Source organism: Arctopsyche grandis, chromosome 7 (assembly GCF_051622035.1).
Source record: "Arctopsyche grandis isolate Sample6627 chromosome 7, ASM5162203v2, whole genome shotgun sequence".
Classification (NCBI taxonomy): Eukaryota; Metazoa; Arthropoda; class Insecta; order Trichoptera; family Hydropsychidae; genus Arctopsyche; species Arctopsyche grandis.
The window spans coordinates 10108871-10136699 of NC_135361.1; the positions used below are offsets into that span (position 1 = coordinate 10108871).

The window sequence follows — 27829 nt, forward strand, 5'->3', positions numbered from 1 at the left end:
CATTTTAATTATATCCCTCCCTCCCCAGGCAGATATTACAAGAATGATAACACCGGGAGGCCTGGTAGCCCCATGTAGAAGTGAAATTTTGATCTACTCTCTTCCATTTTGGCCTTGTAGGGATGTTTTGTATTTTTGACTAGTTCTTATATATTGGTGCTGGCTGTGGACGTATGTTTTTATCTATTTTTCTTGTTTTTTTTATTACATTTTTCTGCTTTTGCTTTTTTTCTTTTTATTCCCATGTTTTTTTTTTGTTTTCTTATGTAGATCATTGTGGTATTCGGTTCTTCCTGTAATGCCACAATGGTCCAAAACTATAAATAAATATTACTCGTGTTACAATCTGACAGCCCTAAAGTTTGGCGTTGATTTCTATTTGGTATAGATCTGAAATTTAGTTCTAGATCATGTCTGGTAAATTGACAGCCTCGTACTGATTCCTCAGTTCAATTAGAATTTGGAATGTTTCTAAGATCATCGCCATTCAAAGGCTGTCTCTAAATGGTGCTCCTTCATGTTGAAGATGATTCGAATACAAAATTAGAATCCAGGTTATTTAGATTCAGTATGTTTCGAGTCAATTTTGCGTAACATCTACATAGCTACATGAATACACAATGTTGTCATAAATCATACAGACAACTGTAAATTGTCACAATTTGGATTTTCAATGTCAAACAGATGTATGTTGTTTATTCAGTTGAAATTTTATTCAACATTGCATAATCATTTTTTTATTATTCACAAAAAATTTATCATTTCTGTACAAAGTTTATTTTAAAGGTAAAAAAAATAACCAGCGGTAATATTAACATACTGAATTTTAAATAAAAAATAAAAAAAAACATTATGGAAGATGGTTTTATTAGAGTTGATTCTTTCGTTTTCAGTTTTTACAATTGCGGAAGATAATCAATCGACATATCAACGTAAAATGAATTACAAATACACATAACACTGCACAGTTTTGAAACACATGGGTTATTTAAAAAATATATTTAATATAAATCCTGTTTCCATGTTATGCTAATTAAAATTCAGTTCGATATTATTATTTCCCACGCACTCATCTCATAAGCTTAAAAATGCATCACCACCATCATCATCATAAATAACAATTCATCCATCCGATCTCCTTTCAATATAGAATATAAAAAACAAGTGTAGAAAAAATAAATCTTTCATCTAGAACGAGAACTTCATAAACGCAATTCTCCAGAATCTGGTGACACGTCGACGCATCCCGCTAGCGAATGCATTTATAAAGCCAATTTTCTTTAATCATATATCAACAAATACGAACGCTTCCGAGTTGAAGATACTTAAAAACATAACCTAGAGGAATTTAATTAGATAAATGCAGTACATCAGCTTTCTTTCGGAATGTGAAGAGAACAAAAAAGCCAATAATAACACTTTAAAAAAAATATTTAAAAAAAAAACAAAAATATATGGTAGCTTACATTGTACAACAAAGTCTTCCAACACACAACCAACTTTGAAGCATTACTTGGCGAAACTAGCATCAATTAATTTATTTTCTTCGTATTTTGCATAGGAAAGTAGGCGGCGAAGTTATCGTACTTCACTCGTTGGTATTTATTTATTTTATCATCGGTGTATAACTTTCGATTAAATCATTTGTCGTAAAACTTACAAAAAAATAATGCTTCCGTTATAAATGTGTATAAAAAATTTCTCAGAAACTCGTAATGAAGTAAACGATGCTGGCATAGATGATCAAACATACGAGTTATATTTACAATACTATTAATATGAAAATTCTAAAAAGTTTCTTTCACAATCACCAAATATCAGTCTGTGTGCACTTATAATTCGTCCTTTCTTGGTGTGTCGTCATCTTCGTCTTCTTCTTCGTTCTGAAAAATGCACAAACGATTAATACACTGCATCGAAACACCGCATTATTGCACGGTTGGATATGAGACTTACTTCTTCGGATGCGGCTTGTCCGTATTCACCACCGGATTCGATGAATTTGATGAAACCTTCGAGGGTTCTTTCACCGTTGTATTCGATGGCTTTGTTCTCCTTCGTGTACAATTTGATGGTGGGGAAGGATGTGATCTTGGTGTGCTCGAGCTCGTTGGCGGTCGAGTCCATCTTGGCGATGACGATTTCTTTGTTGAGAGCATAGTTTTCGGCGAGGCTTTCGTAGATTGGTACGAGTTGCTTGCAATGTCCGCACCTAGACAATATATTCAAATGTAAAGCAACTTTGCATACATAAAAATGAAATTATGTTCGAAATGAGATTGTATGCAAGTCTTACCAAGGAGCGTAGAATTCAACTAAGACGCTCTTGGTTTCATCGAATACGACTTCATCGAATTTGGATGCAACCAAAGTCCATACTGGAGTTTTGTTCCAGTCTTCTGGCACTTCTTGGCTGATGAGATGTTGTTTCAGTTTTCCGTCTAGGTAGTCTTGGACGAAGTTCTAAAGAAAAAACATTAAAAAATTAATAATAGATCATTACATTATTGTGCATATGTGTAAGATTTTCAAAGTACAACAATTATACCTTGACATTATCGGCAAGGAGTGCAGGATTTTCTGGCTTGTATTTGGACATATCTTCTTCTAATCCGATCAATCTCATGGCTGGTACTTCTTCCTTCTTCATTCCAAAGAATTCCATAATTCTTTGGTGATCATCTTCATCGGTATCAATGGTGACGAAAAGTACTCTGCCTTTGAAGTTTTTGGCTGCTGGCTTAACATTTTCGATGTGTTTTTCCATTTCTCCAGATTCCTACAAAAATTCAATACATACATTATATTATTTTTCATAATTTTAACTAAATAAAAACAGCAATAAATGCAAAAAAATAAAACCTTGGACAAGAAGAGCAACAGATGATTTTTGATTTCTCCTCCGAAGATTTTCGATGCGGTTTCGTGGCTGAATTCGACGATGAGTGGCAAAGATTCTGCTGAAACCCATTTCTTAAGTTCAGCGCGGTCATTTTCACCATCGTATACAATCTTTCCTTCATCGAACTGCAATAAAACAATGTAATATAACACTCGGTATACAAATACTCTAAGACAAAAAAAAAAAAGAATAAAAATAAAACATACCTTCTTGAAGAGGGTAACGCTTCCACATTGGGCTTCGTATTCCTTATAGATATCTTCAGAGCTGGTGATTCCGAAGATTTGGTCGTTGAGTTCAGCAGCCACAGCGAGGAAGTTCTTGGCATTATCGCTTTCACGGTCCTTGAAGAAACCAACGACGACAACGGGGGCGGAATCGATCAATTCCTTAGCTTCTTTGACAGATGTCAATTCCTTCGCTGGTGGACCGGTCTTCTTCGAGAGCCAAGCGACAATATCATCGGCTTGTCGGCCACCTACATATATAAAATACAAAATAAGTAAAAAAACAAAACACCAAAACGAACACATTTCTAATAATCGGCATAAAACTGACCATTGTATTCCATTGGGGAACCGTTCCTGAAGAATTTCAACGTGGGATATCCTCGAACTCCATGTTGTTCGGCTAGTTCTTGCTCTTGGGTGGCATCTACTTTACCGAGCTTGACGGCGGATCCTTCCCCAGCCAACTGGGTAGCAGCCTTGGCATATTCGGGAGCTAAGCTCTTGCAATGACCACACCACGGAGCATCTGCAAATTAAAATACAAATCAATAAAGAGTTCAACGAACTCATATACATATATGAGATTTTAAATTAACAATACAGGTTTTAAAGGAAGATAATGAAATCGGTTTGTAACTGGTTTTTTTTTTTTTAATTTACGAGCATTTCGCTCACGTTTAAAATGTAAGTGCGATAAACGCAATCAATCGGTGCAGGAAATAGTCCCATGATACGATCATGGAAAAGGCAACTCAAAAACTCATCATGTACACAGATGATTAGAGTCGAGGAAAGTGGCGGGTTGTGCAACAACGATTTAAATCTCTAACAGTAATGACGAAAGATTGAAGGTCGTAATTTAGTCACCGGCGCACTTCCTCGGCTAACATCACCATTGACAACAATGAGTTACATTATAGCTTGCACGAGATGTGTATATAAAATTGTACAGACGGCACATATTGTTCAAATATTTATAAAGATAAAATGCACATAGAGTAGCTATACAGCAAAGGTCATGAGCACTTAAGTGTAACAGAGCGTAATCACAAAAACCTTTTCCCAGTAAAAAAAAAAAGCACAACACCAGTGAGTGAGCATAACCGAAGTATACTTCTCATAGACTTCAAACTAATAGAACTGGTTAGGGTTTTATTATACTGCATAAACACCAACTGGAAATAATAATGCGTTTCTAAAAGTACTAAAAACTAGCCACATATGATATAAGTACATATTAAGCAAATTCGTATGCGCCTAACAGATGTATTAATCATGGTTGCTGCCCACCAAAAAGATAGTACAAAGAGAAAGTTGACTACAATGGATTCTGTCATTAAGCTACATATACACTACAGTTCAGCTAGGTCAGTTTTTTGATTAGGAGTATTATTCATGACGTGTTACAAAGCATCAATTGTTTTTTTTTTTTTAATTTTCATTTTCTACAATCTTTGATTAATACAATTAAAGTAGGACATTTTAAATATTTGAGGCACTCATGCTGTCTATAAACACATCTATTGCGTTAAAATTTGTTCTAGTTGGAAATTATGCGTTAGCTAGAATGAATACTGGAATTTAAATAGGTCAAATAAGAGTTGAAAGTAATAGAATGGTGCCCAAATGAATACAGAAGTAATTTAAAAAGACAGAAACGATACGCTGGGTATATGAATCGAGTAATACAAGTCAAACATATATGTAAGATGATTGAAGAGTATTGAAAAGGTCTTAAAAGAAATGGGAAGTGAGAGTGAGGACTGGTAACTAAATGAATGTATAGATGGAATTGAAGGAGTGATTGAATCGTACCAAAGAAAAATATATAGAAAAAATTTGAGGTCGTTTCATTTACGAAGGCCCACCCCCACTTCGCAGAATAGAAGCATTATGCACCTATCCGAGAGGTGGTGGTGGGCCTTCGTAAACAGTACAACCTCTAAACGAAGGAATGGGAATGAAAAGGATCCAATTATGACAAGTGAAACATTTTTGAGACATTTATCTATAGGTACTTTCATTATTGCATTTACCTTGACCCTACTTACACAATATATGAATTTTGATTATTATTAATCGATATCTTCAATACGAAACTCTAAGGTCGAAAACACACATGCGAAATAAACGCAGCACCCCTAGCCCATATACACTTAGTGTTTAGCCCTTAAGTGTTTTCGGTGATATTTTATCCTTGCATGACAGTGGCCGAAAATGGTGAATCCAATATTTGAAGAATGTATGAGAAATTTGTCGGTTGCATATGGATATGCATATTACGTGCGACCTCTCAAAAATGTGCATTCTGCACGTGCAACTATACCCGAATTCGGTTCAGGGAACAACCAGTGTTTACGGGAAGCCAAGGACACGTGACGTCCCATACCACTCAGTGTGTTTTCGCCCTCATTGGTCACTACATTATACATAGTCCAAACTGGATGCAGAAAAAAATTAAGGACGGAATAGGAAGCATGGAAGAGTAGACATGAGTAGGCAATAGTAGCATGGAGGTTCGGTGATTATTGGTCACAAAGCGCTCGCACAAAAGTCACTAAAATCTCTATAACGGAACATCTGGCAGCCGAAAAGTCCATAATACTAACGATAACTATCATACTAACGAGAAGTCGAGTGCCAAATATTCCGTATTAGCGATTTACATGGCAAAAATTGTCTTTTGGGCGATAGCAATGTGACTAATAATCCAATTACCATTTGAAGAAATGTGGGGGAACTTGTCGACGTGCCACGTTCTGTGCTATGTGTTTTCACCCCAAACCTCTTCCTTTGTGGTAATTGGATTATTAGTCACATTGCGATCACCCAAAAGACAATTTTTGCCATGTAAAAATCGCGAGTACGGAATATTTGGCACTCGACTTCTCGTCAGTATGATAGTTATCGTTAGTATGATGGACTTTTCGGCTGCCAGATGTTCCGTTATAGAGATTTTAGTGACTTTTGGGCGAACGCTTTGTGACCAATAATCACCGAACCTCTTCAAATATGGGAAACACCATTATCGAACACTGTCAAGGGTAAATACACGTATCTAAAAAAAAATCACGTGCCACGTGCATCGCTGTGTGTTTTCGCCCGTACACAGACTTTTACTGTAAATAATTAAATTGAGCGTGGATGGGCCGTTTATCAAGACGAATAGACGGATCGAGTGGCGTATTCTCGTCATGGGTACCATTATGGTACCCAAAAGAAATCACAGGGCCAATGGAAACCCTGCAACCGTAATACGTTGACGACAACTGGCGTCCTCGCATCTACACGGTACGAGCAATTTTACAATGGCACGCGGACCACCAGTGCAAGACGGCTGGATTGAACGACCTGCTATAACGGGTCGTTGCGTCCTTCCGAACTGACAATGCCTCAACATCATCCGTGGACACGGAATTTCGACTGGAATCATCGCCATCGTGATATTATACGCATAATCATCAATTTGTTAAAATTCACCCGGTTGGCTGCTCGTCACCAAAAACCGGTGGGCGAGATCGTTGACTCCGAACCGACTTGTCCAGACGGCTTTTGGTGCCATTTGCATTCGACTCCGATACTACTTGGGTACATTCAAGGTCGCCATTACATAACAATCCTGAGCGGTGACGACCGACGACGCGTTTTCTGTGCACTTTCTACTCCAATTGCGAGTTTCAGTGAGAAATTGCATGGCGACCGTCAATCGTCAAAGGTCAGGGCTCGTTGGGCAACATGGCGCTGACTCGAGCAATATACAAAGATGTTTCCAATCAATGTGAAACACGTGGCAACTCGTTTTTCCTGCGTCAACACACCACGTCATGTCTAACTCTTGTAGGGGCGTTATACCTCCTTTGACAGATCTGCAAAAAGGAACCAAAACCACAACCTGCCAAAGAGCATAGGTCCTTGGCTTGATCAGCTCCGTTCATTCAATAAGAGCATTTATAGATTGAACTTTTGGGTATGCGATCCAAATATAGAATATCGAATTGTGCAAGTATGTGTTGTACAATATATAGAAAATTCAGCATTCACTCTTATCAGACAAAAAAAATATAGAATATCGAATTGTGAATATATATAGAATAGCGATCAAAATATAGAATATCGAATTGTGCAAGTATGTGTTGTACAATATATAGAAAATTCAGCATTCACTCTTATCAGACAAAAAAAATAGTCAGGTGTAGATAATTCAGTGGGTGGGTGAGTGTTTTTGGTCGCTGCTGTGACATCTACTATTCTAAATTCGAATATTCTGGATTTGTGCAATTTTAATATATACCCGAACTTTTCTGTTCTACTAAACTATAGTGAAATAAATATGTTACATTTTTTCAAAACAAGATTTTAAGTAAAAAAAAAAGGTCCTTCTCATGCATAGAAATCTGACCAGTGATGTAGTTTTATAAAAATAATCCAAAATACTACTGTTATAAGTTAAAAATTTACTTGTGAGGGTTAGGTCTTTTTGCAGAAATCCATTTAGCTAAGAAAAGAGCCCAAGTTGCTGTAGATGAATTGTACTAGAGTAGTTGTCAACTACTAGTTGGTGCAAATATGCGATTGGTTTGAAGTCTAACGCCCACAATGTTCAAAAATGGTTGGATCACCTGTTGCCACGCTTCGAGTAACGTCCAAGTTACTCGCATCGTGTCAACCCGGTATTTTATTTTATTATAAGGGAAGGATGCTCATTAGCAGACTTACATAAGCTAAGCGTAGTTGATTTTCGCACGAAAAATTATTCACTATTGTTAATTAGTAGTTGCTTTTTGCGTTGCACATGAATGGATCAACTATTGTTATTTGCAAAAGAATCCGCGACTCACTGCCCTTTACTTATTAGGGCGATCACAAATAACAATACACGTTCCAACAATATTGAAATCAAGAGATTATCAAAAAAAAAATTTCGAAGTTAGCAACAGCCATAGCGGCAAAAAACAATTTTGCTTTAATTCGCAACCTTTTTTGTTGCTCTTTTGCTTTTTAGAACAATAGCAATTGACAATAGTGACGTATTTTTTGTGGGTTAAATCATCCTGGACGCCTAAGTCTGGTCATGAGCAAAGATCGGCGTTGGGACGATGACTTTCGCACAAAAAATGGTTCACTATTGTCAACCATTTTTTTTATTTTAAAAGCATCAAATCATCGTCTAAGTGTAGTCATGAGTTATTTGTCATGGTTTCTAAGAATACGTATTTAAATTTTAAAGACAAATGCGTATCAAGTTAGTCTTTTTGGTGAAATTGAACTGATAAAACTAAATTTATAACGCAAATATAATCAATTATTTTATGGTTACAAATAATTTTGCTACGCTTATTTCTGTAACTTTTACAGGCTGTAAAAAAGCTTTTTACAACTTCACAACTATATCATTTTTTTTACGAGCGATAATATAAATAAAGTAGGGCAATTTTTCCACACATTGTTTTGCTATAATTTAGCCGGAAAACCGCAAGTGTCAATTTGGTCACACTTCACGCAATCACAATGACAATTATCTGAGCCAATTATTTGTAATGATTAAATATTCTTACAACAACAACAACCGACTATATGCTGGGTTTGCTTTGCCGGGAAATGAGCCCCATTTAAATGCACGCATTCCAAAAATAAACTTCCGGGAAGAACATTATTCCATGCGAGTCCTATTCCACAAGCTTGAGAACTAAACATATGCTTCGTCAACGTAGGGTTTAATTTCCCTACCTGTATGAGATTGTGATTATTTAAGTTATACGTAATTTTCGTAAATTATACTTTTTAAATACAATATTTTAATTACATATTTATTTAAAAATTAGATCTGTTTTTTGAAGGGCTTACATATGGTGCGTTAATCTCACCTATTTATCGATCGTAGATATAACTCCTTACTTTTAATCTAATATATAATCTATATGATATATTTTGCAGCTATCCAAATCGACAGATAAAATTGTCAAATGAAAATTTAACGTAATATGTACGTATATTAAAAAAAAAAACAATTATGATTAAAAATGAGCAAAAGATCAGGAACATGAAAAAGTTGAAACAAGTTGGTTCATTATTTAATAAAATTTCAAGTTTTTTTTTAGGCTGCTACCTACTAAAACATTTACGAGCGATTCTGAGCATCGAAATCGCTTAATTTGAGGGACTTTTGATAAAAAAAAAAGATCTGAAAAAACGAGAGGGTGGCGGAAAGGCAACTATATAAGGCTAGTTACCACAAGACGTCAAGATGGTCAAAATTGTAGCATTTTCAAACGTGTCTATTACGATTATTTTTCACCATCGTATTGGCTGAAGTGATTTGAACATCAATTGTTGACCAAACCGCGCAAAATGGCAAAGTTTCAAAACGATCGGAAGAATGTGGGGTATAATATAAAACAAGTTGTCAGAACAATGAGCGAAGTGCAATATAGAAAAGCCTGGTAAAAAAAAAAGATACACCCATGTTTGCCTTTTCGCCACATACGTGTAATATATTATATGAATAAATTAGGCTTAATTTTGGTAACATGACTGATTTATACCATCTACGGATTCAAATTATCTCCCCCCATTTTTCGAATTTAGGTTGCAATGATTATATGTATACATATATGCCAGATTGTTAAAAAAAAAAGAAATCCCCGTAAATAATTAATTAATATAATAGAAGTGCGGGTCGGGAGTTGGATGACCACACACGGCCATAGATAAGGCGGCGTTTCAAATTCAAAAATTTCCGCCACGCAAACAATAAATTGAAAAAAAAGGGTGAAAATAAAACTGGAACAATTTCACCAGGCCGGTTTGAAAGTCGAGCCGGCATAGAAAGTGGGAACGATTAATATCACGACCGAGAGTGAAAGGTCAAAATCTAGTCATTACGTGTAGGTTGAACTCGATTATTTGTCGAGCCGGCTACGTGGACCAATCCTAAGGAAGATTACGCGAAAATCGAAACACCGTCACCGGGCGATTACTTCGAGTATATATATATGTATATGTACAGAGATAAACGCTGTCAAACTAAGCTAATAAGAGATTAAAATCGCACTTGTCGAATTAAAATCAAACGATGGGTGCATATTAAAATGTAATTACGTAGCGCTAATTGGCGAGAGTATTTTTGTTACAAATTTTGTACAAAGGGAAGATTCGGGTTCGTCGATGCGTGTAATGGCCGGTGTTATTACCAACGAATGTGACACGTCAAGTGGCGAGGGGGTGGCGGTGAGGGGTGGGGACGGGGATGAATGAAAGAGCGTGGCAAGTGGTGAGTGGTGAGTGGTGAGTGGTGAGTGGCGAGTGGAGAACGACGAATGACGAAAGGCAGTAGGAATGAGAGTACTCACAGAACTCGACGAGGATGAATTCGTTCTGGGAGATGGCGTCGGCGAAGTTGTCCTTGGTGAGGACGAGAACTCCCTCCTCGGTTTTGATGGCTTCGTCTGCGGAGACGAACGCGACCAAAGCCAGCACAGCCAACGAACTCAACACTCGACCGAACATCTTGACAGCTCGAGCTTTCCGAAGCAAGTGAGGAGAACAGCGCCGCGTGCCGCTGTTGCCGCTGTTGCCGCTGCACGGACGTGGCACCGAGCGTGGGCTCCTCCGATTGGACGGCTCAGGCGGCTCTAAACGTTGCTTTTGGTCGCCATGCTCTCTTTGAATTTGCCCGCTCTCAATTTGTCATTTTGTCTCGGAACGGAGATTGTGCAATTGTCCGCCAATATTTCGCTTTTTAAATTAGTAATAAGTTTAAAGGAAATCATTTGCCTTATGATTACATGTGTAAAAATACTTTTTGAGGTAGTGGACGAAATAAAATAAATTACATGGGTCTGGTTCACGGCATCTTAAGTTGAAAGATCGAAAAGTAAATATCGGGAAGCAAAGATCTTGTAGAGATATAGCACGACTTGTGATATCACCTATTTCCCTCATCGAACTTAATCTGTACAAATGACATCATCGTGTCCTCTTCTCGTACACGAAAGTTAGCCGTGGCCGAAATACTTCGTCCAGCTTACCCATAAAGGCGATTCGACTCGCTCCAGATACGCAATCACGAGTACACGGGAAATACCAAGGAGTTACGCAACTACGCATCAAACATCGAACACAAAGGAAGACCTCGACCCCGTCTGAATCTTCCAGAACGTGATCTCACCAGCCCAGCTACGCGTTGCTCAAGCAACACCTTTATAAACCAGTGCATCGTCCCCAGATGCCAGTAAGCTTCAGGAACTCGACCTAGCTCGTTCCAGTGAATCCTTTACCTACTTCGCTGTACATACAAATACACCTGTATTAATCGAGTAATAAAGATCCTCTTCAAAATTCAACTGAATTTCCATAGGCTGGGAAACGGTCCAAAACCTTCGACCCCCCTATAATCTTAAGTCGAAAGATAGAAAAGAATGTATGCATGGTAAACGGTACTGTGTACATCGATACGGTGCAAACGATCGAAAAGCGCCAGACAGACTGAACTACAGATTAACGACACGTGTACCTTATGCATGCGCACTGCTCGCACTTACATTAAGCGAAATCTACCCGAAGTCCCGACATACCTACCCCGTATACGTTATGTGCTTCTGAATACTTTTGTTCCGAATTTTTCCTTATTAAATTATTAAAAACTCGCCAGAAAGATCCAACTCAATTTCAATAATTACCATTTTAATAATTGCATCTGTGCACATCGAAAGGTTACTCGTCATCTGATGTGCAATTTTTCATTCGTGAAGTCGAGAATTGCGAGAGTTGCTTTAAACGCAAGTCGAGAATTGCGTTTAAAGCAACCATCCAGTTAATCTGTGGTTCAATCTGTCTGGCGCTTTTCGATCGTTTGCACCAAACCCTATATATATTATATATTTACTCTTTATTTTTATGCATTTCTACATCTTGTTGTCTGTTGATTTTTCAATAAATAAAATAAAAAAATATATAGTAGTGGCGTGCGGTGAAATTCTCTCTCTTTTTGTCGTACAGCCTTGCGTAATGTGCGCGACCGGATACAGGAGGAAAAGCCTGCTCCTCTTGTAACTTGCTCGTACAAATTAAGTGAGGCTGTACGACGAGGGGAGAGATAGTTTTACCGTAAGCCACTGATATATACTCGTATATACTACCCGCTCTTCATATGTATGCATGGTAAACGAACATTTTTGAAAGCGAGCTAAGAAGAGGCTAGTAAAAAGCGATCTGGTGCTCAAAAACTCCATCAATCGAAAGCTAACCACGTGAAATATTGTACTAAAAAAATCTCGAGTGCCAGATATTCCGTATTCCCATTTTTTGTGGCTACGATTTTCGTGCGCACAATCGCAATTTGCGCAATAATCCGTTTACCATATCTATTATGATTATGAAAATATAAATTGTTTGTGTCATATTTTAGAAGATTCGGCATTTTGAATTTCAGCTGGCAGTCTAGGGACGTGACTTAAACGGTTTTTACCGTTTTGCAATCAATTTTATATGAAATTGTAGATATTATTATTGAAAAATGGTTGTGTTCTGAATCGCATATGTTAGAAGTTCATAAAATAGCTCGGAGATCAATGGCGTCGTCCACACACACGATATCTACTACCGATATATGTACATACATATCCGGTTCCCTTATTGCAACCTGTAGTTGTTATTTAGGAACTGGATATGGAAATATCGGTAGTAGATATCGTGTGTGGACGGTGCAATAAGAATCGAGATCCAGAGTTTACCTACTGCAAAGCTATATAATCCTGCGCTTATCGCGTGGCGTGGGTGATAGTTTAATCTAAAATTTTTTTAATCATTAAACAATTATTTAAATGCCTTAATTAACATTTTTTTACTTTAGTTCTAAATTTCTCTTATTTTTTATGGTAGTCCGGTTACTTATGAAACTGACAGTCTAGTAAACCAATCAGTTGCCTAGTGGAATTTTTATAAATTAGGAATTCCTGTAATGCTACAACGGTCCAAACTTTAAACTTTAAATAAATAAATAAATACCCTTCGTACTTTTAAATGAGGCTTGTAAAAAAGCTAAAATTGGGCAAAGATCGCAACGTAATAGATTCCTTCGTTTTAATGTACTCCATATTTGTGTTAATAGAAAAAATAAAGGTATTCATATAAACTTTCATAAAAAGATATTCATATAAACGCAGATAAGATTGCGCCAACATAAATTCATAAAAATTCAGGAAAATCCAATTTGATTCCTTACAACAATAAAAGAAAAAGACAACAAACAAAAATAGTAAATACCTTAAAAATGCATTCCATAATCTACATAACTGGTTATTAATTGTCTGATAGATTGTATATCGTTAGCAAGTTGTGCTTAGACCAAAACTGGTTTCATTTGACATATCGCGTGCGTTTATCCGGCGACGTATTTCTAACGAAAAATACATTTTCTAATTATAGATACATGTACCGTGAATTGATAATGATAGCGATCGTCAAAATAGTTACTTAAATTTCACAAAATTGATAAGTCAGCTGAAGGCAAGATAGCGCGCGAAATTTAAAATTTAAAACTATGAAATCAACATGGACGTAAGTGCGCGCAAAAGCGATAAAATAGTTTGTTCGTTGAGACTCGCCGTGATCGTAATACACGGACGACATTGAAATTATTTATAGGCTTATGAATTTTTGTGTGAGCAGGTGCTACCAATCCCTTATTAGCGTCAACGTGGATCGATAAAATTAATAATATATTTTTTTGCGATGCTGAAATATTGATACAGTTGTTGGATAAATTAGCCAAGTTTTAAGCAACACTCGCATACAACGAACAAAACATATGGTTATAGACACGTCAATAACCATAGTTTGTCGATTCAAATTAAAATGAAAATATCTATCATTTATTTTATTAATATTTAATACTAGTGAGTTTACCCGGCTTCGCCCGGTATTTGTAATATAAACCGCTTAAACATGGCTTATATAATACTGTAGTAAACATTTTATTAAATTTATTTGAGTAGTTTTATTTTATTTGAATATTCATTTTTTTTATTAAATTTAACGTCACGGATTCTACGAACCAAAACTTACATACATACAAAGTCTCTTTCGAAATTATATATTAGATTTTTTACTGTTCATATAAAAAAGGTCATCAATGACGTCACTTCCGGAAATCATCATAGTTTGTTTAATAAAAAATAGATGAAAAGCCCAGAAAATATGAAAATGAAAGTTTGGAAGATTGCCAAATGTCAACCGATCTCCATTAAGCCGATTATAATTTGCTAGCCAACAATGTCATTGCCACGAAAATCTTTTAGCGAGTCGGTAGTCTTTGATTGAATTTAATATCTGAAAGGTTTAGACGCTTTATATTCATCTTCAACGTAAAACAACTTTGAGGACTTGTTTCGTTCACATACAAAGTTTGCAAGTGTATCGATTACAGTGGTTTAGTTTCAGATGCCCGAATACGAAGTAACCTCTGAAATCTACTCGGAATGCGATTACAGAACTGCAAAAACGCCGACGATCCACGGCAGTGAGTGAAAAAACATTGGATAAACACCGTTCGAAAGATTTACGAACGTAATTATCGCGTTCATGTCAGTTTTTAAATATTTTTTATTTAATCAGATGTGGTGTCCGAGTTTCCGTTCGAGTATCCACGCATTGAAAATGGCGGCGCGCTTTGCGACGAAGACGGGGATTTGATCGTCGAAAGAAAAAAACATGGATTCATACAAATAGGTATATTATTTTACTTAATTCATCTAGACACGGTTGTTTATCGCGCACACTTGAGCCATATTTCTTCGACGCGTTGTGGATTGGTGGCACTGCTTCAACTGGTCGATGTAAAACAATCGAATACTATGAAATAAAATTCAAATCATGTTGAAATGTCTGAGTTTATGAACATTAATATTATGATCGAATGCACGGAATAAAATTAATTTTTTTTCATGATATTGTAAAATCGATTTTCACATTGCATTAAAGCGTGTAAATATTATTATTTATCGTCGTGTAGGTACACATATAGTAGTTTATGGAATACTAATGGTTTTACCCGGCTTCGCTCGGTATTTGCAATATAAACCGCTTAAACATGACTAATCTTATAGTAAAAATTTTATTAAATTTATTTGAAAAGCTTTATTTTATATAAATTTATTCGAATATTCATTTGTCTTTTTTATTAAATTGACTGTCACGAACAAACAAACATATATACTAAGTCTCTTTCGAAATTATATGTATACCAGAATCCGGCGACTGCGCCCCCGGACACTTGGGGGCGAATTTATTTGAATCGAAAAGAAAATATATCGTCATAGAAACTTACCTGTTTATAAAATTACGAACGAACAATACATACATACATACCAGTGGCGTGCGCTGAAATTCTCTCTTTTTGTCGTACAGCCTTACTTAATGTGCACGAACAGGATACAAGAGGAACAGCCTGTTCCTCTTGTATCCTGCTCGTGCACATTAAGTAAGGCTGCACGACAAAAAGAGAGAGAATTTCAGCGCACGCCACTGATACATACATATATACAAAGTCTCTTTCGAAATTATATATTAGATATGTATGATGTCCCTAATTTTTGGTGTGAGAAAATACAGGCACTCACACCAAGCGTTTTAAAAAATACTTTTACTGTTGTTTTTCAAATTAAGTTAAGTATGTATGAAATTCAAGGCGTTCAAATAATGCATTCACGATCGTAAGATATATCTTGACACGATTCTCATAATTATAATATACTAGTGGCCTGTGTGCACATACTTGTGCACTCCATTTGATCGACCGACATAAACAAAAGAATAAATATGAAATACGATATTTTTTTTCAAAAACATTAATTAAATTTTAAAAATTATTATTTGCCGCGCCTCTTTCCACGATATACGATTACAAGGGGAGAAAGAGAGACGAAGCGTGTTAACGAACATTCACACGCACGTACGTGGGCACGCATTAGACAATTATTATTAAAATTCAGGGGGTGGGTGTGAATGCAATGTATGAAATACTCTCAGATTTAGAAATACAACTGAAATTTACGTATTGATTGCTTCTTCGATTTGTATTATTACTTTTCATATCTTAATTTACTTTAATGGTATAATTACTCAAATAGAATACCATTACGTTCTAAGCGTTTGTATTAAAAATCTTAATGATTTAAATTAGCAGCACATTAGGGTATTTCGTTAATGTTTTTAGGCGCTTTAAAAAAGTTATCCATTATAATAGTGAAAGTATTGACACTGACAAAAGTCTGAAAATGAATTTAATTTTAATTCACTTTATTACTGAAAATTATTTTATTCTATTTTACATAGATATACTAGTACAGCTTAAACATGGCAAAACAATCTACATAATAGTAAACATTAATTTGTTTTTTATCAAGTTTATTTGGATCGAAAAAAAATAATATTCAACGATATCAATTTGATTTGATGAACGAAACTGATTTGTTTTCGATGATCCCACCCAAACCTTTAAACCTTACACACATACAAAGTCTCTTTCGAAATTATATATTAGATGTATACCAGGAAGACCTAACGGGTAAACCCCCATGCGCCGTCCTGGCCAATTACAAACATTGCAAATTTTTTATTACATCGCTGAATTTTGAAATGCTGAAATACTCGAATATAACTATTAATTAATTTATCTATAAAGAAATATATTTACGTATTTATTTATTTAGACTTTCAGTGTACATAAGTTCAATTCAGATAGTGGTGACACAGTGAGTAGGATGGTTTTTACCAATTTGATGGGGGAACCGTTTCAACAATGAAATCAGATAAATTGGCAAACTCGCATAGGAAACAACCGACTTGGAGTCACAAATATCCAAGTCTGACCAGCAGCATTAAAGATTAGCATGGGATTGAACCCGGCAACCTCTCGGTGTTTAACATAAATACAACCACTGAGTATTTTGGTATAATTTTATTTGCATTACAATTTTTCAGAACATAGCATAAGCACGGTTCTTCCCCTGGTTGGTTTGCAAGTATGGAGGGGCGCTTTGCTTTTAGCTGATCTCGCTCTGCATTGGGGCCATGCGGGTAAATTGTCCGATACGACATTGCTGGAAGTTGGTGCGGGTACTGGTCTGTCTTCGTTTGTGACAGCCATGTACGCAAAGAGAGTTATATGCACAGGTACTATGAATAATAATGTGTTGTATTTTTGTACACCGAAACATTTGCAGACAGATCAAACAGTTGCTCAACAAATTTTTCATTGCAGATGTTAACATTGGAGGAATTTTAGATTTGATCAAGGTGAACGTGAAGAGGAACGAAAACATGTTCAAATCGAACGTTGTAGTTACCGAGTTAGACTTCACCAAAGAATTCTCAGACAGTATAAAAAGGGAATTGTCATCAGTGAATTTGGTTTTTGCCGCTGACGGTAAATACGAATATCAAATGTTTATATGATATTATGCAATGCCCGATTAATGTATGTATGTATTGTATTTCTTTTAGTTATATATGACGATAGATTGACTGAATCGTTCATGAAGATCTTGGAGGAACTGTTGAATACTCCACCAACTAAGAGCATAATAATTGCATTGGAGAAGAGATATGTTTTTACAGTCGCCGATTTGGAATCGGTGGCACCTTGCTACGAGACATTCCTGAGTTTGTTAGAAAAATGTAATTGTAGAAATTTGAAACATCAATGGACGATAGAACAAATTCCCGTTGATTTTCCCCAATATTTTAAATATGATCGGGTTAAAGAGTTAGTATTGTGGAAAATTACATCAGGAACATTCTAAATACACATAATATGTACGTTATAAAAATATAAAACGATAATTGTATTATTTTGTTCAATAGTGTGTATTTATTTGTTTGATTGAATCAGAAAAATAATAACATTTACATAGATAACAAAATGTGATCCTATGCGACTAAATACATAATTTTTTCGTCATGAACAATAAGTAATTTTTTAATAAACCATATTTCACATAACAAATAAAATTTGTATATCAAAATTGATTGTAAATTCAAAAAGTCAAAGTATAAATACAATACTAACATTTTTTTTATAATAATAAAAATCAATTAATAAATTTGGATATCAAAACAAAACACTAGAGAAAATTAACTAAAAGTTAATAGTAAATGACTATGCTTTTTCTCATATCTAATAAGATGTATAATATCAAATTATACACAATTAAAACTTAGCTTCATGCACAGAGTAATAAAATATTGATTCAGCGATCAACTACATAAACGTTGTTTAAGCATGAATAGTAAAATAATATAAATCCTAAATAGTTTTTAGGAAAAAAAATTTATGCAAAAGTATTGACAATATGTCGTGCTGTAATGGCAGTGAACAGATTTGAAGGACTGGGGGTTAAAGTAAGGAAAAGATCCTCAACGACGGGAATGCATAGAGAGATCAACAGTGCGGAGTGTTGGGGTGATCTTGTGCAGTGATGAGGAGTTAAATAAATGCATTATAATCGTCACATGCATAATAATAATATAAATAAAAGCAGTTAAAAAACACCAACTGTTAATAGAACAAATTTTGTTAAGTACTTAACACAAGAAAAAAATGAATTTTAGAAAATAATTGAAACAGCAAAATTGTACTGAAATATACGTCGAACACTCGTTTGTAAATTTATCTAAAAGTTCATGATGCAAAATCACAAAAGTGATTTTTAAAATAAAGCTGTGAAAAATTGAACTAATTATATAACGAAGTCATCGTAATAACCGTATCAGTTCATTTCTTACAAATAATGTTGACTTAAAAAACCCTACAAATTTATAAAAATAGTAATGGATTGATTTTATGATTAAGATTGGTAAAAACAAAATATTGTGAGTGAAGTTGAATTGAAACACCAATGCATCATCAAAAATGCACCCTTTCCATTAGATATTGACATATCGGAAAAATCGTGTTTATGAAATACGAATCAATGACATCAAGACACCCATCATTACTTATATCAATGTATTGTATATATATATATTTATATATAAATAAAGACCACATTGGTATAACAAAAGTTAAAAGAATAAAATACGCTACACAGATCACGTTGAATTTTTTCTCTCTTGCAGTGACAGTCTTTTTCTATTTTGATTCAACATAGTTGGATTGCCGCCTGCCGATTTCCTTCTAAGAGGCAATTGAGGAGTGTTCGAAGGCAGTGCACTTTTGCTCGTAGTCGGCGTGGCGTTGGACACCGTCAAGACACTCTTCCTGCGCTGAGGAATTTCAAAAACATTCGCCGACGTTGACGGAGTTTCTGCCTTCCTTTTGGCATCATTACTGGTCGACGGAGATTGAGTATTGTAATTAGACGTTACTGTTCTATTCGTGTTTTGAATCGACGAGGTCTTTCTTCTAACGGCGGGAGAGGAATCTCCATTGAAATTTGATTTGGTCACGACTGGATTGGACTTTTGGTCGACTAATGGTGTCTGCTGATGTACGCCAATCTCTTTCCAATTCTCCCTCTGCATCAGTATGTTTTCGCGCATCTTTTGCGTGGCCGTCGTGTTCTCGGCCAACATTTGTATCAGTATTTGCACCGTTTGATAAAAAACTACCGACGTTATCAAACCGAAATCGTGCAACGAGCATAAATGCAGGACGAAATTCCTATAGAGATTCTTTTCGTGCAATTCCTTGCCTCGCAATTGCAAGAACATTTGACACGCAACCGGTATCTGACAATCCCCAACAAAGTTGTACTTCATGACGTGAAGATTCCACATTTTCATCAGCTCCTTTTCGCCTTCGTTGACGTCAGTGAACTCGTCTATCATCATCATAGTCTTTTGTTGCAACCAAAGCGGGTCCGTTTCCTCTTCGGAATCCAATTCAAGCTCTTTAGGATATATCGGCAGGCACGTAATCGTGTGATGATACAATCTGAAAAGTACAAACACATTGAACGAAAATACTCAAATTGAATATGCTCGTGTATATACTTAAATGCAAAATCCATTTTACCTATTGTGTCCGGTAATGTATGGCCTTTGAGTATCGTTGAGCTCGTTGTCGTCACTCTCCAAGAATTCGGCTAAATTGTTGGAATGAGGAACTTTCTGTGGTCGTCGGTTTAACGGACGACAGACTAGAATGTGAGTCAGGGGTACACGGCGAACGGGACCTCCACCGCTACCACCAATGCCTGTTATGCCGCAGGCTTCGTGAGGAGATCCAGCATAAGAGCCATCGTACTGTTCATTTATCGATACGTCTATTCGAGCACCATGATGCATGTTCTGTAAAAAAATAATAGCATGGGTAAATATGAAGGTATCCAGCTAATAGTAAAACCAGTTTATCTTACTGTCATTATTAGTATTTTGCATTATCTAGGGTAGGCCTTTTAGGTGTTTAAAGTGTTGTTAAAACGATCGATAGCAAAATTAGGGCTTAGACAAAGTTTGGACGAATTTGTATCTATCTATGCCCATTAAAGTAATTTCTTAAAGTGTTTTCTGTGATATTTTATCCTTGTATCGATATAGGTTGACAATGATTCTTATATTTGAAGAAATGTCGGAGAAACTAATCGAAATGATAAGGTACGATTTAACAATGATATGAAGATACGCCCATCACAGCTCGAAACCACAAGCACGTAGCGTGTCAAACTTATGAGAGTGTTCTTACCATTATTCCCAATGAAATCCGATTATATATAGAGATGAACGGCACAGTATGCGGTCCTGGCTTCGAGTAAAAAAAAAGGCGTTCCCAGTTAATTGTTAATTCGTAAGATCTTATTATTTCGACAAGTTTCGTCTACATTTCTTCAAATATGGGATTAGCCGTTATCAATCACTGTCAAGCTTATATCAATACAAGGACAAAATATCACTGTGTGCCATGAATATGTGCTAGGCGTGCTGCATTTTTTTTGCATCTTTAAAAGTATCTAAAAATAAACCGCATGGCACATGCCTCTCTGTGTGATTTCACCCTAAGAGTTGCGCACACATTTGCTATGCACTAATTATGAAATGAATAGTCTTTCTTAAATGGATAGTTGAAAATTCTAGAATAGAATATACTCTTGTAAAATAGATACAACTTACAGAATATGCAAAAGAAAATCTTGAGTGGCATAATTTCAAATGTTTCAACAAAGAGTAAAGATTTCCGCAGTCGAGAGAACACCACGGACAATGGAGATCCTCACACGCTTCCGTCTGTTGGCGTGAATTATTATTATATAGGAACTGGTAAATAATCTGCGAACCGTTTGCACCGTCGGATTTTGTATTGTTTGTCGTCATTTTATCATTGGCTGAAAACGAAAAAAAAAAAATGGTATAAAAGTCAAACGATAATAACATATATTAGTCGCGACATTTATATAATAAAAACAATAAACTACATTTTGATACGTCACATCCGTTCTGTTTCAAAAGAGTGTTCATTTTCGAACTTTCCGTTACAGGTCTATTGTTCTCCTTATTAGAATTATTCGATTCAGTCTTGCAATCCTCACTATTTTCTATGCGCTGTTGGAACGGTCGAGGTCTGGTCACTAAGCCGTTGGACGGTTCCTGGCTCCAGCTCAGTTTCAACTTCAGCGTCGGTCTAATGCTAAACACATCGAATGGATTATTTTCCGCTGGCACGTTCGTATCCTGCAATACATCAATTGTACATTAAGCATTATGTGACGACGCGTGCGACATAAAAGACGATAAGCGCATTGTGAACCTCGGGAATGGTCTCCCAATGAGCGGTTAAGGCTTTATGAGGAGAACGTATGATAGGCACACTGGGCGAGACGTCGTGAAGCACTAAATCATATTCCCCGCCACTGAGAAGGCAACGGTTGTGTTTATCGTAAACAATAAGCTCGCTTCCCAACAAACGCACCTCTTCAGTTTTTAGTCTCTTGTGGGCTGGTTCTGAAAGATTAAAACAAAAATTTACCAATCATAATCAGAATTAGGAAGTCGCAAAATCGGAAGAGGTGTAAAATTTTTACCATCGCTTTCACCGTTCCTTAGCTCGTTGGTTCTATTTACATTTTGAGGTTTCTGGACGGTTACTCGGAGTAGCAGCATGTACGATTTAACATTGGGACCTTGGGATGGACTGAAAGTTTCACTAGATATGCTTACGGCTGATGCCATGGCGGGGGGTTCCGACGACGAAGGATTCAACGGTACCGAGCAGCTGCCGACCTACTCAAGCAACCATAAGTTAACTACATACATATATCAAAACTGGGTAAATTTTCCCGTTTACATACATATATAAACTCCTTCAAACTTATTGACCATTATATAAATGTTTATGGATATAAAATAAAAATAGACTTGCCGAAACTTCGACGATGGCCGACGAGCTATCCTTTCGTTTCTTATGACATATTTTCAACAGCAGAGTTTCTACTTTGACCTGATATTCTTCCGTCTCGTCGAGACCCTTATCATAGAAGCCTAAGAATGTCAACGTCATATATCCTCCCAAGCAGTGCGGCGCCATATCATTTCGATTCTTCTCTATGGTCTTTTCTAACAAAGAGTCCACTTTGAAGCCTTCCCTGGATTTGTTAGTACGGGACATTCGTTGTTTCATATACGATAGAGTCCTGTTTAAGAATATTGGCTGGAAGAAAACGAACAAAACTGTGAGGACAACTGAAAAAGAAAAATATATACAAGTACACATATTTTTCAAATGATATGTATATAACTCACTGATAGCATATTCCGAGTACGTAGAAATCTGTATATCTGTGTGGGCTCTGAAAAGTTTAAAATGTCATTAAAAAAAGTGACAAAAATATATGTAATACAATAAACGTTTATAATGCTTTTATTTTCATTAGTATATGTAAATGTATTTTAGGGACTGCTTTATTTATTGGATATCTATTAGTGCCAGATACATCCAGTTAACAGAAATGATGATTCGTAAGTGATGGAATACTTGAAAACACATAATCAAGTCAGCTTGGATATATTATAAGAATGCCTGGATCGTGCGGAGGATTATCTGTTTGTTAGATAACAAACCAGACTCACAGTTGGAAAATACAATTTTGTTTAATCTGTGAAAGGTTAGGATTCAGCGAGAGCATGTTCCAAAAGCATTAGAAGATAAGAGGAATGTAATAAAGATGACCTCAACTCAATTATGGAAATGTAAACAGAAGAGTCTCAATTTTGCATTGCTTAGCAAAGCCTCTAATTAAAGTCTTTATTTATTTTTTATTTTTAGCATTTTATTATATAAATCAACCTCATAATTTGAGATTTGCAAGAGAGATCGGAAACGAGATGTCAATTTACAGGAATGGTTTCAATAAAAATTAGAAAAATTGGCAAACTTTGATAAGAAACAATCGACCTGGAGTCACAAACCAAGGTCTGGCCAGCAACTATTAGTGGGAATCGAACCGTGACTACTCTGTTCGAAAGCATAATATGCTGGTTAATTTTATTTATTTAAAAGTCTTAATTCTTTGTACGAATTTAAAGCCAAGTGTTTATACACATTTTGGACTCTATATGTTTTAGTTAACGATATAAAATTTCAATTTCATTTAACTGTAAATTGACTACTGATTCTTTCTATGTATGACTCATATATTCAGACTAAGTTTTTAAGCTTACAGTAGAACCTCGATTATCCAGATTGTTCAAAACAAACACAAATTTTACGATTTTGCTGCTTTGAAATGCATAACATAAAAATTCGAAAATAAGGAGAAATGAGTCAGTTGTCTTCAAAATTCAATACTCAAAGGATGTTTGTTTCTTGGAAACTTGATCTCGATTTAAATATTTATTTTTAATATTACCAATATGGAAAAAAAAACGTGTTGTATTATCATTTAAAGACAAATTAGAATCAATGTTTTAAAAAATTGGTGTCTTAGGACGTTTATAATCAAATAAATATGGGGTTGGAACTTCAACGATTTTGGATATAAAAAAAACTATCAAGTTTACTGATTCTTTAATGTCAGAAGATGGAAGTTTAGAGCGTAAGGTTATGAAAAAATAAGGAAATGAAGAAGTCCAAGAGTGTATTTTTTATGTGGTTCATTCAAAGACAATCGTCCGGACAGCCAATATCTGGTCCACTATTGCATGAAAAGTATTTGCAATTTGGCAGCTTCAAAAAGAACAGCTAACTTTAAGCAAAAATCCATAATTGAATTTCTTAATATTGATCTTCATGTCATTATATATGTAAATGTAGACAAATAAAAATCATTCATACTGAATGCACACGTCTTTCCCTGTCAATTGTGATTTTTTTGATTATCCAGTCCTGATAATCGAGGTTCTACTGTATATAAAAATTGGTTTCAATTCAGAGTACATATAATATATCTTTCAAAAATCTTTTATATATTTCTCCAAATCTTTCTTACAAAATAAACAACCATTTCAACAATTGCGTCCAACATCAATTACATCAGCTCTTTTTTCAGACCTAAACTAGAATACGCTTTTAGCATATGCTGTCCTCATTTAAAAAATATATATTACATGTATTGAAAGGGTTCAAAAGAGAATTACAAAGATTCCTTCTGAACTTAATTCACTGTCTTATAAGGAAAGATTGAAAAGAATGAGTCTCACTATACTGAAGACGAGAAGAATAAGAGGCGACTTAATTGAAGTCTTTCAAATACTAAATAATCATTATAAATGTCAAATGTCCAATCTTATTACATTCAACGAAAACACTCACCCCAGAGGTCACTCGGTTATACTCCAAAAAGAAAAATCTAATAAATTGATCAGAGATTCCTTCTTTTCAAACAGAGCGAGTGGTTTCAGTTTGGAATAGTCTTCCCAATGATATTGTAATTTCTGACAACCTCAATATTTTTAAGAATAAACTTGATGTATTTTTTATTAAACTTAAAGGATTTCTGTAATTCTTTTTTCCCAATATCTTATTTCTGTTTCTCTCTTATATATATTTTTATTTTAATATTGTCATTTTGAATGTACTTTACTTTTTTCTCATTTAATTTACAAATACAGTGCACTCTCGATTATCCGGGCTAATGCTAGGGAGGGAGGGTACGGATAATTGAAAAACACGTATAATCCGAATCGTCAAATTTTGACTTGGTTATGAGTATAATATCATATTAACAACACAATTTTTTGTTTCATAATTTTAATACACATTATTTATTAAGAAAAAAGCTTATAGTTAAGCAGATGTGTGGTCTTTAGTACCTATAGTTAGTACTACTGTTGCCAAAATATAAAAAAAATCTAGTCAACCAACCAGACGAAGCATTGAAGTTACATATTTACTAATCCCAATTTTTTATGGAAAAACTTGGCTGTTTCCATACACATTTGACCGCTAATTGGTATTTCTTCTGCTCATTTTTGATTTAACTATACGAGTATAGTTGCAAAACCAAATCTTCGCATCTTGACATTTTCATACTTTTTCGTTTCGAAGGACCTAAATTATTTTTTTGTTTAACTATATTTCGAACAGGTATGTGAATGTGAATCTGAAATATTTTCGAGTTAACAGTAAAGAAAATAATTTCACACACAAATTAATTGATAATAAAAAAGTGCTCTGAATACTTCTTCGATGATCAAAAGTGATTGAAAGAATTGACGCAATAGTAAAATACATTTAAAAAGGGAACGAAAAGCATTTCTGTGTGACATAATTTGTTTCAGATAACACGCATGTTTAAGGTCGCAATCAATCGGTGCGTCTCATTATCATATAAGAATATGATTTAATTAATTTAAAAAAATAATTAATATTTTTCAAACATGGATAATCAGGAGTACACTGTATGTATAAATTAAACCCCTCGAGTCTATAGACTTTGCCGCCTCTCCCAAGTATGTTAAATAAATAAATAATATATGGAAAATATACTTATAAAAAGATATCAGTTATAAATAACAAATAATGAAACGAAACAGCTGAAATCTTCACGAGTCTATCAGCGTTGACCTTTCGGTCGAATTGGGTCAATTTTATTCGTCAAAAGCGTCGACGATATAACCGTCCACAATCGAGTATGCATAATGAAAAATACACATTCGTACAGACTGTATATATCATATATATAAAGACGGTAATCTGTGTGTGTGTCCTAACTCTCGCCGAACATAATGAACGAATCGATAAAAATCGATTAATTCATTTTTCGACGAGACGACTTTGTCGCGACTCGAACCGATCACCCCAAATAGCCTGAATATGGATCTAAATTGAGCTAATGGTCTCGGACATCACGTCAAATCCAATTTTTCATTTCGCCTTTTTTTTTTAAACATTAATTGAAATATTCCTTCTCGCCATATAAAAATACGTAATTTTAATAATTTCATTTAGCGAGGTTTTGAACCATTTTTTTTTCTTTTCATATAAAACAATTAAATATATATTTTTAATTGAAATTATTGAAATTAATTTATATTTTAGCGATAATTGAAAAATAAAATAAATTCCAAATCATGGAATCGAACTAAGGCCCCCTCGCCCAGAACAGGTCGCTAGCCATTAGACTACAGCCTCGACAGAAAAAACGCTCTAAAATTACTTAATATTCGATTATCCTATGCCAGCAGCATAGCTCGGACGTTAAGCTTCTGCTTACCGTCAAGAAGGTGCCGGGTTCTATCCCTGAATGAAAATGAATTTTTCAGAGTATGCTGTTGGTCAGACCTGGATTTGTGACTCCAGGTTGATCGTTTCCTATCAGAGTTTGCCAATTTTCTCTGATTTCATTGTTGAAACGGTTCCCGGAAAAAAAAATTGGCTAAAAATCCTTCCTACCTACTATGTCACCACTATTTGAAATTTGATTGATGTACATTAAAAATTTATGTACAATTCATAGATGTCTCGTTAATTTGCAAGTTTTTTCAGTGTCTCGCAATTCAACGACTTGTAATAAAAATGCTGCATTTGTATTTGTAATTGGCCAGGAAGGCGCATTGGGATTTACATGTAAGGCCTTCCTGGTATATATGTAAAATAAAATAAAATAAAAATAAAAATAAGTATGGGGAACCAATCATTCGCGTATCTTCGGCTTTCGTCGACAATCTTTTTCGATTTCCGATTTCTTATGATCAACCAGTATGGGGAACAATTTTTTTTCTTCATATTTTTCATTTTTTCATTTTTTTTCATTTTTTTCATATTTTTCATATTTTTCATTTTTTTCATTTTTTTCATTATTTTCATTATTTTCATAATTTTCATTTTTTGTGCCTTTGTCTTTCCGAAACCAGTCGATTCCATATCTTTAACTTTATTTTTATTCGAGTTTCAATTTCTTTTCGAAACCACCCGTTGAAATCAACGGGCCCTACACTAGTATATATATAGAGGTGCAAATTGGTGAGATGGGAAAGATTCGGTTTGAGGTTCTGTATCTGTCACTGGCGTGTGTGTGTGTGTGTGTGTGCGAGCGAGAGCGTGTGTGGGGAGAGGGGGAGAGGGAGAGTAGGTGAGTGAATGAATGGGTGAATACGAACTCTCGAAGGCCTGCAGGAAGAGTTCGTGGTCAGCGTGCATGGGGTGAGCGCGCGCTGCCGCCGCCGCTGCCGCTGCCGCTGCTGCTGCTGCTGCCGCTGCGGCCGCCGCCGCCGCCGGCTCGCGCTCGGGATTGTGACGGCGGGGCCGAGACGCGCCTCCGCCCCC

At 35.4% G+C, this 27829-nt stretch overlaps 4 protein-coding genes across 16 annotated transcripts in view; 2 read left to right on the forward strand and 2 right to left on the reverse strand.

Moving 5' to 3' along the window:
- The window catches only part of LOC143914760 (uncharacterized), a 1424209-nt gene that overhangs the window by 40940 nt on the left and 1355440 nt on the right, over window positions 1-27829 (forward strand). The window lies entirely within an intron of this gene.
- Window positions 265-13745, reverse strand: Pdi (protein disulfide isomerase). Its single transcript, XM_077435066.1, has 9 exons — window positions 13396-13745; window positions 10482-10866; window positions 3461-3658; window positions 3109-3380; window positions 2863-3027; window positions 2549-2779; window positions 2297-2463; window positions 1957-2212; window positions 265-1883 (listed from the first exon to the last, which is right to left on the reverse strand). The coding sequence occupies exons 2-9, from the start codon at window positions 10636-10638 to the stop codon at window positions 1833-1835; spliced, it is 1497 nt and encodes a 498-aa protein (XP_077291192.1). The 5' UTR covers window positions 10639-10866; window positions 13396-13745; the 3' UTR covers window positions 265-1832.
- LOC143914755 (methyltransferase-like protein 22) lies at window positions 11362-18748 on the forward strand. 13 transcript variants are annotated; one of them, XM_077435078.1, is made up of 6 exons: window positions 11362-11567; window positions 14566-14650; window positions 14746-14859; window positions 17113-17304; window positions 17393-17557; window positions 17635-18748. In XM_077435078.1, exons 2-6 carry the CDS (start codon window positions 14572-14574, stop codon window positions 17931-17933), a joined length of 849 nt encoding a protein of 282 aa, XP_077291204.1. In that variant the 5' UTR covers window positions 11362-11567; window positions 14566-14571; the 3' UTR covers window positions 17934-18748. The 13 variants fall into 13 exon arrangements, with proteins under 13 accessions (XP_077291204.1, XP_077291200.1, XP_077291198.1 ...); XM_077435074.1 differs by having other exon boundaries at window positions 14572-14650; XM_077435072.1 differs by having other exon boundaries at window positions 11362-11560.
- Su(z)12 (Polycomb protein Su(z)12) lies at window positions 18709-27792 on the reverse strand. The gene is made up of 9 exons (XM_077435060.1): window positions 27664-27792; window positions 22867-22913; window positions 22487-22774; window positions 22149-22347; window positions 21875-22068; window positions 21543-21798; window positions 21241-21452; window positions 20147-20421; window positions 18709-20065 (listed from the first exon to the last, which is right to left on the reverse strand). The coding sequence occupies exons 1-9, from the start codon at window positions 27701-27703 to the stop codon at window positions 19222-19224; spliced, it is 2355 nt and encodes a 784-aa protein (XP_077291186.1). The 5' UTR covers window positions 27704-27792; the 3' UTR covers window positions 18709-19221.